The sequence below is a fragment of the Sphaerodactylus townsendi genome, linkage group LG03 (assembly GCF_021028975.2).
Source record: "Sphaerodactylus townsendi isolate TG3544 linkage group LG03, MPM_Stown_v2.3, whole genome shotgun sequence".
Taxonomy (NCBI): Eukaryota; Metazoa; Chordata; class Lepidosauria; order Squamata; family Sphaerodactylidae; genus Sphaerodactylus; species Sphaerodactylus townsendi.
In genome coordinates, this window is record NC_059427.1 from 151,479,498 (window position 1) to 151,493,871 (window position 14,374).

At 46.3% G+C, this 14,374-nt stretch overlaps 1 protein-coding gene across 1 annotated transcript in view; it reads right to left on the reverse strand.

Moving 5' to 3' along the window:
- The window catches only part of SLC48A1 (solute carrier family 48 member 1), a 28,191-nt gene extending 14,746 nt beyond the window's left edge, over positions 1-13,445 (reverse strand). Inside the window, exon 1 of the mRNA XM_048487499.1 lies at positions 13,223-13,445. Within this exon, the coding sequence (XP_048343456.1) occupies positions 13,223-13,361 (139 nt within the window). The 5' untranslated portion in view covers positions 13,362-13,445. The remainder of the gene's footprint in view (positions 1-13,222) is intronic.
- Positions 13,446-14,374: the final 929 nt, after the last annotated feature.

A 14,374-nucleotide genomic window follows, 5' to 3' on the forward strand; every position in this document is an offset into this window, starting at 1 on the left:
TTCTAGGTAATATAACACTTTCTCAATCAAATTTAACTATATTACCTTATTAATCGGTTTACATATACATATTCTATGTTTACAACAGTAATTAATCCCTCGATTATTATCTATCTCTTTCCTTATTCCTCATAACTAATTCCGCATTCTTTCTATCTATCCATCTACCAAAATATGTTTTTGTACTTTTTTCATGTTAATCTTTCAATAAATATATTATTAAGAAAGAAAGAAAGAAAGAAAGAAAGAAAGAAAGAAAGAAAGAAAGAAAGAAAGAAAGAAAGAAAGAAAGAAAGAAAGAAAGAAAGAAAGAAAGAAAGAAAGAACCCTGAGAGCTGTAGAGCCTCTGTATCTACCCCAAATGAAAACACAAAACCAGGGCAGACAGTTATTAGACACAGGTAAGTGCTCTAATTTAGAGAAATACACATTTGAAAAAAGCCTTCATGTGGATATTTTCCACACCTAAGATGCTTTTGCAAGAGTAACTGCAGATCAAGGGGAATATCATTTACGTAGGATTAGGATTTGGTTACTATTAATTCATGAAATGGATGGTTGAGGCTAGCTGATCTTGTCACATCTCGGAAGCTAAGACCATTAGTTGGCCTAGAAAACCCTACCCACAGGGTCACAATGTCAGCTGCAACTTGGCAGTACCTTACACACACAAAATTCATGCACATAACTCATCTTGGAAAGGGGGTGTAAATTAAAGTGAAGGAGGATGACTGGAGGGCCACAAGAAAACTCAAAGTGTGGGGTTTCTTCTGGTACAATGCACACCACACTTTAGTCTGCATACAGTATCAAGCTCTGCTATTCCTGTGACCATGAGGACTAGAAACGCCTTTCAGAAAAGTTGATATGCACCAAGTGGTCTTCCGCCCCCCCTTCCGCCCCCCCAGGATCTGGGACCCACCCGTAATCCTTAGGCAGCAGCATAGATCCTGCAAAGCTACAAGAACATCCCATCATGACCATGTGACAGGAAAGGGAAGTGGAAAGAACAAATCAAAGATCAGAATGCCATACTAGGCTGTCCTGTTGATCCTCTCGATTTGCATGCAAAGAGGGCTTGGACATGAGGCAGTAGGCTTCTCTTCTTCTAAATTGGGGCAGAGCCTCTAAAAAAAAAAACAGTAGGCCCGGAGGAGCTGGTGATCCATCAGGTAAACCTCTACCACCAATCTAGACCTCTTGACCTGTGGCTGAAGGTCACTTTTTTAACTGAAGTGGTTCTGATCCCACTTGGGCATAAAATCCACTCTCAGCTCCTCTCTTTAAGACTGTAGTGTCAGCAGCAAACCAGGGTTCTTGGTAGATTCAGGATCGTCCCTTTCCCATTTATATAAGGTACCTTTTACTTCTGCTCAGTGGAGAAAAAAGGGAGTGATCAAAATCAATGGAAAGGGAAAGAAATGAGAAGAAAAAAGAAAACACCCTTTATTTCCTTTTAGAGATTCACTGGGACCCAGAGAGAAACTAGTTTTAATGCCAGAATTCAACTCTGATCCAAAAGAAATAATGACAGTATAGTTCCTGAGCATATGCAGAATCAACACCAAAGAAAGGAAACCACAATACCCCCCACCAAACATGTCCTTCAGTAGGGGATAGGAGCTACTCATTCAAATACTACTATTTAAAGCCTGAAGGATACAGCAGACTAAAGGAGGCCTTTTGGAAATTAAGTCTCGCCGCCCACCACCATCAACTACCATATTTCCAGAAAGTTTGGTTTGGGGACACCCTGCTGACAAACCCTTGCCCTCTCCAAGATCTCCCTCCCCTTCCTCCTGGGCAAAAACAAACAATAGTTAGAAACAACAGGCCAGCTGTATTGCACTCCGTTTCCCATTCAAGCTCCAGCACAAACAAGATGCTTAGCTGGATTTCCAGCCTAGCTGCTCCAAAGTACAGTTGTTTTGCACAGCTTACAAAACTACAGTCCACTTTCTGCATGCACAGAGAATGAGATAAGAGACATCAACACAGGCACTAGAAGGAACATGTGTGCAAGGGAGGATCCGTTTTAGGAACAGAGTTGCGCTCCAACCCTAACCCAAAAGAGCATCCTTCTGGCTCACGCTCCGTCCTCAACCAGTTGCGTGCCTGGGTCAAGAGAAAGCATTTTGTGTTCAGATTAATGTTGAGGCACCTGCATCAGGTGAAAATATCAACCCCTTCACCTCCTTGGAGATCTGAGAGAATTCCTTTGCAGGATTTGTTTCTCCCCACATCTCCCTCAACTCTCAAGAGAAATTTTTTGCTGCCAGAGCAGGCCGATTGCTGGGGACATCCCTCAATGCCTCGGGACGTACTGCAATGCCCCCCTAACTCTAAACAATGTGTTCCTCCTGCCAACTGAGGATGCAGTTAGGTGCTATCCAGTCCGAAGTGGCTTTGCTAGGATTCTCAGACAACAGACCCTATTCAAAGCCTTCTGGGCTTCTCAGCAGCTTCCCACCCAAGCGAAGCCCTAAAAAACCAATATGAAAGAGTCTTTTGACACTGAATTTAGTCTGCAGCTGATACCAAACTCCGCTATTCCTGTGACCATGGGCTACAAAAGTTGGAAGTGGCTGAGGACTGAGGGGTCCTTTTCAGGGTCCAAAGCAGTGGTGGGATTCAGCAGGTTCGCACCACTTCAGCAGAACCGGTTCTTAAAATGGTGCTTGAAACAATCAGTTGTTAAATTATTTGAATCCCACCACTGGCCCAAAGTATTTGTTTTCCAGAGGGATATGGCAAGCCAAGGTCACAAACACTGAGTAGGGTTAACTGGATTTAGGGCTGCATTTAGGGGCAGGTAACTGCTTTGACTCTACCTCAACATTCCCCATAAGATGACTACAGTCATCAGACAGCTGCCTGTTGACTGTCCTAACTGCGAGGGTGCCCCATCTGGCACTGACCAGAGCCTGGGCCTTTTACCATCCTGGCTCTGTGGAATGGACTCCCTGAAGAGGTCTGGGGTCCCTTTCTTCAGAGATCTTCAGGAGATGCTACAAAGCCTGCCTGTTAGCCAGGGCTTTTGAGGGAGTCTGAATTGCAAGCACATTTTAAGGAATGGAGGGGGAGAGATTTGGGGTTTCCTATTTTATTTTTGGTTTTCACTTAAAATATTTTTAACTATTGTAAGCCACATTTAACCATGAGGAAATAAATGTATTAATACGTAATAAATAAAGATTTTCCAGCACAATTTCCCCCTCATGTATCTGATGATGTGGGCCGAGACTCACAAAAGTTCATATTGAAATACCTGTTGTTAGTCTTCTAAGGTGCCATCGGACTTTTACTTTACTATGACAGATTAACATGGCTACCCCATGGCAGCTACCTGGGACTTAGTGGGGGTGGGGGTATTGCCGGGCTCAAGTGATGCTTGGCATGGAATATTCGGCATAAGCTATCTACACAAAGAGCTGAAACAAATAACTCCTCTTTCCTCATACGACTGGCAGCATTAATCTCGGTGGCCAGTTTTCACAGATCTAGTGTTTTGTTTCATTTGTAACCTGTGGGAAAATTTACAATATTGCTGCCAAGTTAAAAAGACTAGTTGAACTTCATCTAGTCCAGGGGTCGGGAACCCGCGGCTCACGAGCAGCAAACGGCTCCTGACTACTTGCAGTGCGGCTCCCAGCGTGGCTGCCCCTTCCTGGGGCCTCATGTTGGCTCACGAGGCTTGTCTCCGCACTGTTTAGATCTCTACTCGGCTCCTCCCCTCCTCTCCTCTGTGCTGGAAGAGCGTTTTGCCTCCCCTCCTCTCCTCTCCGCCGGAAGAGCGTTTTGCGCGCGCTTCGGAAGAACGCTGAACCTTTTGCGCGCGCTTTACTGCACCGCTCGCCCGCCTCGTGCCCTCCCGCCCACCTTGAGCCGCCGACCCCCACACTCCGCCATGACCATTCACGTGCAGTCCGGCTCGCCTGAGGTGCCCAAGTTGCCAGCAGACAGCTTCTTTGAGGCAGAAGTGCTGCTCTGCTTTCTCACCCCTGGTGTGTCGGGGTGGGGCGAGTCACCCCGCCCCGGACCTTGAAGCGGAGTCAAGCGCTGAAGTCCGGAACCCAGTTATAGCCCCGTCGCCATGGCGTGCAACAGCTGGAAGAGGAGGGAGGGAGCAACTGGAGCCCGGAGGGGCGCTTGAAGCCTTGACAAGGAGCTGCAGCTGGATGGACCGGCAAGGCTTATTGAGTGGCTGGGGAGAACAGCTGAGAGGAAGCGGAACAGGAGGCGCCCCAGAAGGCAGTGGGGGGAGGAGGAGGGGCTTTTAAAAAAGAGGTGCAGATGGGAAGCGTGCCCAGACTGGGATGGAGGAAAAGAGAGTGGTGTAGCAGTTCGGGAGAGCGGGAGATGCAGGCCGAGCGGAGAAAGGACAAGTTGGTAGAGTAGAAGTCAAGAATGAGGAGACTGTGAGAGGAGAGGGAGAGAAGCAGAGGACAGAGAGCGGAGAAAGAGAGAAGCAGAGAAAAGGGAACGGAGCAAGAGAGAGGGAAGGAGAGGGAGATGGGGAAGGAGTCTCAGGGGAAAGAAGTGACCCCCTCCCCGACGAACCTCCTAGCCAGGAGACTCTAGACTTCGGGCCGGGAGGAAAAGGGAAAGCCATAATGACTATATAAGCATGCATCCTTTAAAAGCACACCCCCCCCCCCAAAAAAACCTTTAAGCGGAACCAAATTGGGCAGCCAATATCTTTCCCCATCTCCCATTATTATAATATTCATATTTATAAAATATATTTATTTTGCATGCACTCAGTGCTCAAAAACCATGGGGAGTATGGGTGTGTGTGTGTGGCTTTCTGTGTGTGTGCAGCCCGTGCATGATGTGAAAGCCACTGCTTTCATAAGCAACACACTATAATTGGTAAAAAAAAACAATGTATACAGTGTTATCTTCATTTTAAATGTCAAAAAGTATTTGCGGCTCCATGTGTTTTCTTTTCCGTGGAAAACGGGTCCAAATGGCTCTTTGGGTGTTAAAGGTTCCCTACCCCTGATATAGTCCATGATATAAAGGGATAATCAGATAAGGAAGTGTCCAACCCATGTTAGCACAAAGATAAGGAAGCATCCAACCCATGGTAACACAATGCTAATTTATCATCTTATTTTACTGGGTTACATCATAAGGCAAATCATATACCCAAGTTACAAAACTGAATTTTAAAAAAGGTATTTGAGACGCGTGGAAAACAAGGGGCTCTCCAAGGGCACTTCTTGCTTGAGGTGCTGCATGATCTAAAGTCGGCCCTGAGGTGATTTCTCTGCTGACCCACATTTGCAATTGTTAGGCCTGCTAGAAGCTCAAAGTGTTTCCAGGTCACAGGCTCTGAGCTGTTGCATAATATGTCAGGTGTGCTGGATCTGATAGGGAAGGAGCCAGATAGAAAACAGAGTTGTATTAAGAAACTGAGGGCTGCAAATTCATTTAAACTTCTTTTAAAAGTTAAATGTGTCTGCAGCACATCTGTAAACCAGGGCCACCTCCTCATCCACTTGGTGGGAAAGAAAACCTGTGGTCCGCCAGCAGAGACAGAAAGAGAACTTTAAAAATATACATACATCTGTCTTCACCCCAAGTGAAGACCTGCCAGAAAGGCTTGTTAGTAATACTACTTTTCAGTGCTACCACAAGAAGTGCCCTGGATAAGTCAATGAAACCTGTGCCGAGATTTTAAGCTGAAGATGGCAGGGGGGAAAGGAAAAAGTTGTGCGTGTGCTACATTTTATCAGGTCACTTCCAAATTAGGGCAACCCCATAAATCAATGATCCAAAAGTCCCATAATTAACTGCTAGGATCAGTCTTGCAAACCGAAGATTGTGGCTTCCTGTATTGAGTCAATCCATCTTATGCTGAGTCTTCCTCTTTTCCTGCTGCCTTCAACTTTTCCTAGCGTTATTGTATCTTCTAGCAAATCTACCCTGTTTCCCCGAATATAAGACATCCCCTAAAAATAAGACGTAGTAGATGTTTTGCTGAAGTGCGAAATATAAGGCATCCCCCGAAAGTAAGACGTAGCAAAGTTTTTGTTTGGAAGCATGCCTGACGAACAGAACACAGAAAAATAAGACATCCCCTGAAAATAAGACATAGCGCATCTTTGGGAGCAAAAATTAGTATAAGACACTGTCTTATTTTCGGGGAAACACGGTAGGTTGTGGTCACTATGGGGTGAGGTGTAAGGAGGCTCTGAATGCTCCCCCCCCCCTTTGACCTGTCCTATGGACTGTTTAAATCCCAACTGCCCACAATCAAATAAAAAGGGGGGACACAAACTTTGAATAAAGAGTAGCATGTAAGCTATGTACTCCCCAATGGTCCCTTATCTGGAAACCTAGTAGACCAAGCTGTAATTATCTGAGAGCAAGCAGTTATCTGTATTGCCCAGATTAGCTGGGTCTTATCAGATCTCAGAAGGTAAGTGGGGTCAATCTTGGCTAGTATTTTGATGGGAGACCATCAAGGAAGTCCTGGATTGCTGTGCAGGGGGCAGACAATGGCAAACCACCTCTGAAGTCTCTTGTCTTGAAAACCCTACGGGGTTGCCACTTTTCATCACCAAACAGAGATCACTTTTTCTTAGATATTAGATTTGTCAGACAAGAAACAGACTGAGATGGACAACAAAGAAAATATAGTATTTCATGAGGTATATATTGTGTGTGAATGCAATAAACTGGCTTGCAAATAAATAACCCATGAGGGGAGATTTGATTCCGCTTTCTCTGGGCAGGCTACCTCAGCAGGTTAAAGGCTGTTCTTTTTGTTCACAGAGCACCATACCACAGAGCCTACACACAACAGTTAGGAATGATGGGGTTCTTAATAGGACCGTTTATTTGTCACACGAAAATAAGCTTTCTTCCTTAAGCCAACTTGGGTGTGCTGCAGGGCCGCACTGGCACGCTTACCCCCTCCACCAGCATAAGGAGCAACCCCACCAGCAGAAGAAGCAAGGACACCAGCATCCCCACAGTTCAGCGGCAGCCAGAGACTCAGACTTATGCCACTCAAAAGGGTGGTGTAACTTGATTTAGCCCCATGGAGAGCTTTCAGGCAGCTGGGGAAGGGTTTTTGTTTTGTTTCTGTCTCTTTGCACCACCTGAAAGTCCTTTGGAGGCTTGTGGATTGGGCTGTAAAAAGCCAAATAAAAACCTGGCTAAGCTGATGCTCCTTTCCAGAGCCACAACATCCCTGTCCAAGGGGGGGGGGGGGGGGTTCTTCACTCCTCTTAAGCTGAGGGTGTCTCACGTTTTCTCCCATCTTCTGCAGTTCCATAGGCTCGGACTGTCAGCCAGTCACTTGGATTTGTGTGAGGCCTAAATCACAAGGATTGGGTCAGAGCCCTGGGTCTCATGATGTTGGTCTCATGACATGACCAAAGTACAAGAGCCTCAGTTTAATTATTTTAGCTTCTAGGGAGAGTTCAGTCGCAATTTGATCTGAAATCTACTTATTTGTCTTGTTGGCCGTCTGCAGGATCCATCAAACTGTCCTCCACCACCAGATTTCGAAGGAACTGAGTTTCTTCAAGCCGTCTTTCTTCACTGTCCAATTTTCACATCCCTGCTTGTTAATGTGACAACTGAAGATCTCCCATTATTACGATTGATCTCCGGATGATCAAGATCAGTTCCCCTGGAGAAAATAGCTGCTTTGGAGGGTGGCATCTATGGCATTATACCCTGCTGAGGTCTCACCACAAGCCCGAACACCCTAAGCCGTCTGGAAATCAGCTGTACAAGTGGGCAATCTCCAATACCCAGTTAGGAAGCTGGCAAACGTAAAAATGACCCCCTTGCATTTTCAAGCAGTTTACTTCTGCCCCTACCCATATAGTTAGTCACATCTCTGTCCCCTTGGCATTTCAAGGCAATCAGATCAACAAAGCTTTCCCAGCTTACTTTTATTTCTAGTTTTTAGGAAGTTGTCATCCACCTTACTCCCCCCCCCCTTTTTTTAACGTGCAGAGCATCACTTTCAAAAGGCGTTGCAAAGAGCATCAGAAGCCACTCTTCTTGGAACATTGAGCAACTGTTGTGTTTCATACAGCATTAAACAATGGCTCGTTTCTCTTTTCCTTCCCTCCCACGCCATAGTGGGAAGCGCTCTTTTACCTACTTGGCGCAGCAACAGGTCCTCGTAATCCAACAGACCCAACCTACTTCACAGCTTAAATATAGCCAAAAAAAGCCTCTTCAGAGTAAGGTGTCTATCACACAATGTTCTCCGCTAGCTGCTTTCATTCCAGGAATTACGCCTCTTGCTTCCACCCTCCTGACTGTCCACCCTCCTATCAAACAGGGCTCTGTGAAGAGAGATTTCTTTTGGGAGGGGGAGCGCATGTAACAAGCAATGAGTGTGAAAAACATTACGCTCCTGCAGCAACACAATCATCCAAAGTGATCACGGTTTCCCTGATTTCAAAACTAAATGAAAGGATGACCTCCTCACTCCACACCCTTATAAAATCACAGTACAAAAGTTGTAACTGCCAGAGGCCAGAAAAATTCTGTACATCAACAGCTGATAGCATTTATGGCATACTTCCAAAGACCTGACAATCTGTCAACGTAAGATCTGCGTTTCTGCATCGAGGTCTTTATTGTCTGGCTGTTTCCCTTACCCTGCAAGCTAACCTGCACCTTCCTCTATTCTGCCTCCTGGGGGACAGAACCTAGAACCCTAAATGTATCATCAGCTGCAAGACACAGCTGGATATGATGGTGCATGAATGCGCGCACACAAAACCGCACTGGCCCTCCCTGGGGCATTTGCCCTGGCTGAGGAGCTGGTCCACTGATGTGCAGCCGCCACAGCCCTCGCTCCATTGCGCCAGTGGCCAGGGCTGCAGACACACACTGCCAAAAAGGCAGCACAAGTCTATTAATTCCAGTGGAAGCTTCTGGGCATTTTAAGAGCGGTGAACTCTAATGTGCAGAACCAGGTTTGATTTCTCTCTCCTCACCTGATGGGTGACCTTGGGCCAGTCACTGTTCTCTCAGAACTCTCTCAGCCTCACTTGTTTCACAAGGTGCCAGTTGTGGGGAGGGAAGGGAAAAGGTGTTTGTAAGCCACCTGGTGACTCCTTAAGTTAGAGAAAAGGGGTATAAAAATCAACTCTTCTTCAACTCTTTTTTTTGTAACATCTGCACTGAAGTTACTAGATGCCCTCTGACCACCAAGAAAACCTATGCAGGGGAAGGGGAGGGAGTCATGGGATGGACATGAACAAAACCTATGTAGGATGGGAACTCTTATAAAACAGGTGACTCGGTGAGATTGAGTGAAAAAGCTGGACAGATCTAGTCCATCAGTGGTACTCCCAAACCGGTATGATGGTTAAGGTGCCAGACGAGGATCCAGAAAATCTAACTTTGAATCCCCTCATGTGACACGGAAGCTTCTGGGTGACCATGGACCAGTCATATATTCTCACCCTAGCCTATCTCACAGGGTTGTTGTGAGGATAACATGAAGGGGAGGAGAATGATGTAAGCCACTTTGGGGATAAAGGCAGGATATAAATAAAGAAAATAATATACCAAGGTCCTGGATGTACATGTTCATTTTCCTCCAAGATTTTTTTTCTCCCCCTCCCATAACACAAATGACACAGACTTATCTTGCACCTTATATGGGTCACTGCCATAGTCACATGGCAGCCAGAAAAGAACTGGTAGATAATTGTTAGTGACCTGTATCAGAAAATGCTCAAAGTCTAGCATAGTATCTAAAGCATCTAACTGGGGAGAGATGCCCTAGTTCAGCAAGATCAGTGGTTCTCAACCTGGGGGTTGGGATCCCTTTGGGGGTCAAACGACCCCTTCACAGGGGTAGCCTAAGACTCTCTGCATCAGTGTTCTCCATCTGTAAAATGGATAAATGTTAGGGTTGGGGGCAGTGGTGGGATCCAAAAATTTTAATAACAGGTTCTGATGGTGGTGGGATTCAAACAGTGGCGCCACCACACACACACACATCCAGTCCCTATTGGGCAGGAAGGTTGCTTTAGTAACCCCTTCTCGGCACTTATAAAAAATTAGTAACCACTTCTAGAGAAGTGATGAGAACTGGTTGGTTCCCACCTCTGGTTGGGGGTCACCACAACATGAGGAACTCTATTAAAAGGTCGTGGCATTAGGAAGGTTGAGAACCACTGAGCAAGATGGATATGTGCATGGGAGAAGCCTCTCTAGGTTCTCATTCTCTTGCGCAACTGGGAATCCCACAGGCAAACTGAACAGTATTGCTCAGCCCAGGTTTCTTAAAAAGAACAAAGTGCTGTCAAATTGCAACCGACTTATGACAATCCTTCGGGGAGTTTTCAAGGCAAGAGATGAGCAGAGGTGGGGGGAGAGGTGGGGGGGCTTCACAGCCCCGGCCTTCCACCGTGATCTCCCATCCAAGTACAGACTGTACCTGATCCTGGTTAGCTCCTATGCTCTAACAGCTAGGCTATTCAAGCTGCAAATGTTGTTATTGCTGTTGTTATTAATATTATTATTATTTTATTTTATTTAATATACTGCCCCATCCCCGAAGGGCTCTGGGCAGTGTACAACATAAAATAGTATATATAAAATCAGCATGAATTTCCAAAAATACACTTAAAACAGTAATTGTTTCCAGAAAATTGTTTATGAAGAAAATGAATCCATGCACGAATGCAACCAATAACTGCGAGTTCCTCAAGTATCTCTTTCTGCTCAGGCTTTCCCAGTGCTGTACTGGGAGATCACCAAGCACAGGAGACAGAGCTACACTTAAAGGTGAGGGTACCATTTGTCTATGGTGCAAGAAAGCCAATCCCAAATTCTGTGGAAAGGTGCTTTATTGCACTGACATGAGTGAGCAACTGCAAGGGTACACTGCAAACTCAAACCAGTTTTAAACAGGCTGACTGGAAATTATTTCAGATAGAACTACAACTTGCATGACAAAATTACAAACTCAAACTAAAACCACTCGCTTGGCAATCTGTTAGAATCTGTAGCTACTTCATCCTAATAAACAGTCAGATGCAATAAAAAGTTATTCTCAGGTAGTCAATGGCAGTCATTGCAATGGGTGGGAGTATGAGACACTGCGGAAGATTGTACATGCCTATAAGAGTCAAAACACACTGCACAGACACATGTATACATAGGGAACCATGTGATTCTTATCACTTTGCTCGATGTCTCAGCATCTGCAGTAGAAGGAAGGTTTTATTCTCACTGCAACTGTGCCTCCAAGTGCAGCAAAGTTCTCCCTCCCCCTCCCACCCCTGCCAAGTGAGGAACCAGAAGTGCCCACATGGGGAAGGGAAATCCCATTCTGCTAGGGTTCTTGACCCCCCCTAAAGATCTCTCCCCCCACCAAGACTAATTTGCCACTGCCCATGCTAGCGCTGGCTAGTGATTCCCCCCCCCCCAATCCACTAGCCCGCAGCATAAACAAATATAGAGCTGTGCACACTCTTCCACAACACATTTATTTATTAACTGATTTCTGGTCACTCTTCTCCATATCAGCCCAGGTGGCTTCCAACAATAAATCAACAATTAGACAATAAACACAATCAATAAAATAATCGCTATACATTCATGGTGTCAAGCAAGCTTTTACATGCAGGTTTATGTATAGCTAAATGTTCAACAGGTGCACACCACAAAAAGCAACTTTAAGATTTCATGCAGGCAACTAAAAGAGCTTTTGTACCCATCTCACACAACGGCAGCGTGCGTGAACACGCAACCAAACCGTAGTTTTTGAAATGGCTTTTAAAGTTGATGGATGGATTCTCCAAGCACTTCATTTCCTTCTCGGGTTAAGTATAATTACAAGGCAACATATGCCACTAAGAGCATGGCAAGTGACAAGTAATTACTTTGTGGCACCATATGCCATTAAGAACATGGCAGGTGACAAGTAATTACTGTGTTAATTATTGTCCTCACACTCTCTTGGTTTCTCTCTCACACACACACCCTTACTTTAATAACCCAGCAAGTCCATTTTAAAAATTCAGCTAATTTGTGGAAGATTTTGTTTCAAGGAGGGTCTCATATTTTTAATACACATTGTCCTTTCAGATTTTTAGACACACTATGCTACTCAAAAATAAAATGTCATTACGTCTTCAAGTGGGCTTGTCAGTAACCATCATTTTTTAGGCAACAAGGATGGTTTTCTTTAACCGGACAGCAATTGGGTTATAGGACAGGGCTGCGGCCATGGTGGGCAAGCATCTGCTTGGACGGCAAAAGGTCCCAGGTTCAATTCCTTGCATCTCCAGTTAAAAGAATCAGGTAACAGGTGATAGGAAAGTCCCCAGGGAACTGTGGCCAGGCAGAGTAAACAAAACTCTGCATGATACACCAATGGTGATAAAAGGCAGTTTCATACAATTTAGGTGTTAGACTACCATAACACACGTACCTACCGGGAAGAATTAAGGCCTACAAACATACTTAATGGCTCTATTTGCACAGTTTTCTTTAAGGCATTTGTCCCTAATCACAATCACATTGGCTAAATGTGGCAACTGGGGTAGTAGGACTGCCAGATGCAGGTTGAGGAACTCTTGGAGATGGAGTTGGGGAGGACAGGGACCTTAGCGGGGTGCAATGCCACCCTCCAAGCACCCGTTTTCTCCAGGGGGACTGATCTTTTTGGTCTAGAGATGAGTTGCAACTCCAGGGGATCTCCAGGCCCACCTGGAGTCTGGCATCCACAGTTAAAAGGGAGGAGAGTGCTAAACTTCCTATTCTTTGCAACGCAGTGTTAAGAGTGACATCCTTATGTGATGCCAAAAGACATTCAGGACTAGTAACTTTAGTTATGTGGCTTCATCTGGAAAGGGATGCCTTAAGAAAGGTGCTCACAATCAAGACGGGGGGGGGGGAGGAGTAAAAACGCACTCCTCTTAGCAGGGCCCTGCATCAGCAGGCGTCCAGAGTAGCATCTCCTAACCCGCATTCCGAAGCGCTAGTAAACAACCAGGGCGTGGTAGTTATTCCGGAAACGTGACCCGGAGCTCTTCAGCACAGCTGATGTTGTTTTGCGCCGGTTATTATAACTACATGCATCCCCCAATCGAACAAGGCTCGGATCGCCACCGGTTACGGCCTGGGGCGCGCTAAAGACGCGGCTGGTCAATGCAACCTCCTCCCAGTCTCCCACCCGCCGGCACCTTGCTTGCAAGCACCCGGGCCCCGTCTCTCTTACCGGAGAGCCCGCCGGCCGCGGCGGTGCAAGGCTGCAGCAGGCTGGGGGCCAGGTTCCAGGCGAGGAAGGCCGACAGCCCACAGACGGTGCCGGTGGCCGCGTAGGCCAGGCGGATGGCCAGCTTGCGAGACACCGCCATCCTCCTCCTCCTCGGCCAGGCCAGCAGCGGCAAGCCGGTCGGTGCTCCCGGGAGCGCCCCGCCTCCCGGCTCCGCCTCGGCGTCCTCCCGCGCTGCAGCGCCCCCTGTGGCCAAACCTCCCCCGCGCATCCCGCGCTGCAGCAGCGCCACCTGTGGCCGAAGGCGCGCTCTCCAACCCGAGGAGACCGAGCGGGCGCCGTGGCTCGCTCCGAGACCATGCAACTTACAGCAAAGCCATAAATGCGCCCGGCTGCAAGAACTTTATAAGACAAAGATTTGGGGTATATATACCCCTCCTCTCTTTCTCTTCCAAGTAAGGAGCCTCAAGGCAGTTTACAAATTGCTTCCCTTCCTCTTCCCACAACAGACAGGTAGGTGGGGCCGAGAGAGTTCTGAGAGAACTGGAACTAGCTCAAGGTCACCCAGCAGGCTTCATGTGGAGGAATGAGGAATCGAACCTGGTTCTCCAGATTAGTGGAGCAGTGGGGAATCGAACCTGGTTCTCCAGATTAGTGCTCATGTGGAAGAGAGGGGAGTCGAACCTGGTTTTCCAGATTAGTGCTCATGTGGAAGAGAGGGGAGTCGAACCTGGTTCTCCAGATTAGAGTCCACCTGCTCTTAATCACTGTGCTAGTAAAATGTGTGTGGGACTGTTAAAACAAGATTCAATAGAGAAAAGTGAGAGTTTTAAAAAAACCAGTGATTAATGGCCCGGTGCTGGACTGGTTTAGGTTTTAAGGGTTAATGTTTGTTGCAGAAGAAACTGGAAGCTTCTATGTAATAAGTACTTTATAATTGGTCAGCTTTTGTCATTGTATATGTTTTGGGTTTTGATTTTAAAGTGCAAAATAAAAAACTGACTTGAAAAAAGTTACTGCGAACACGATGACCCGTGTTCTCCAAAGCATCCTATCATTTACAGCCTTGCTCAGGTCTTGCAAAATGTGGCTTCCTTTATGGAGTCAATCCATCTCATGTTAGGTCTTCCTCTTTTCCTGCTGCCATCAACTTTT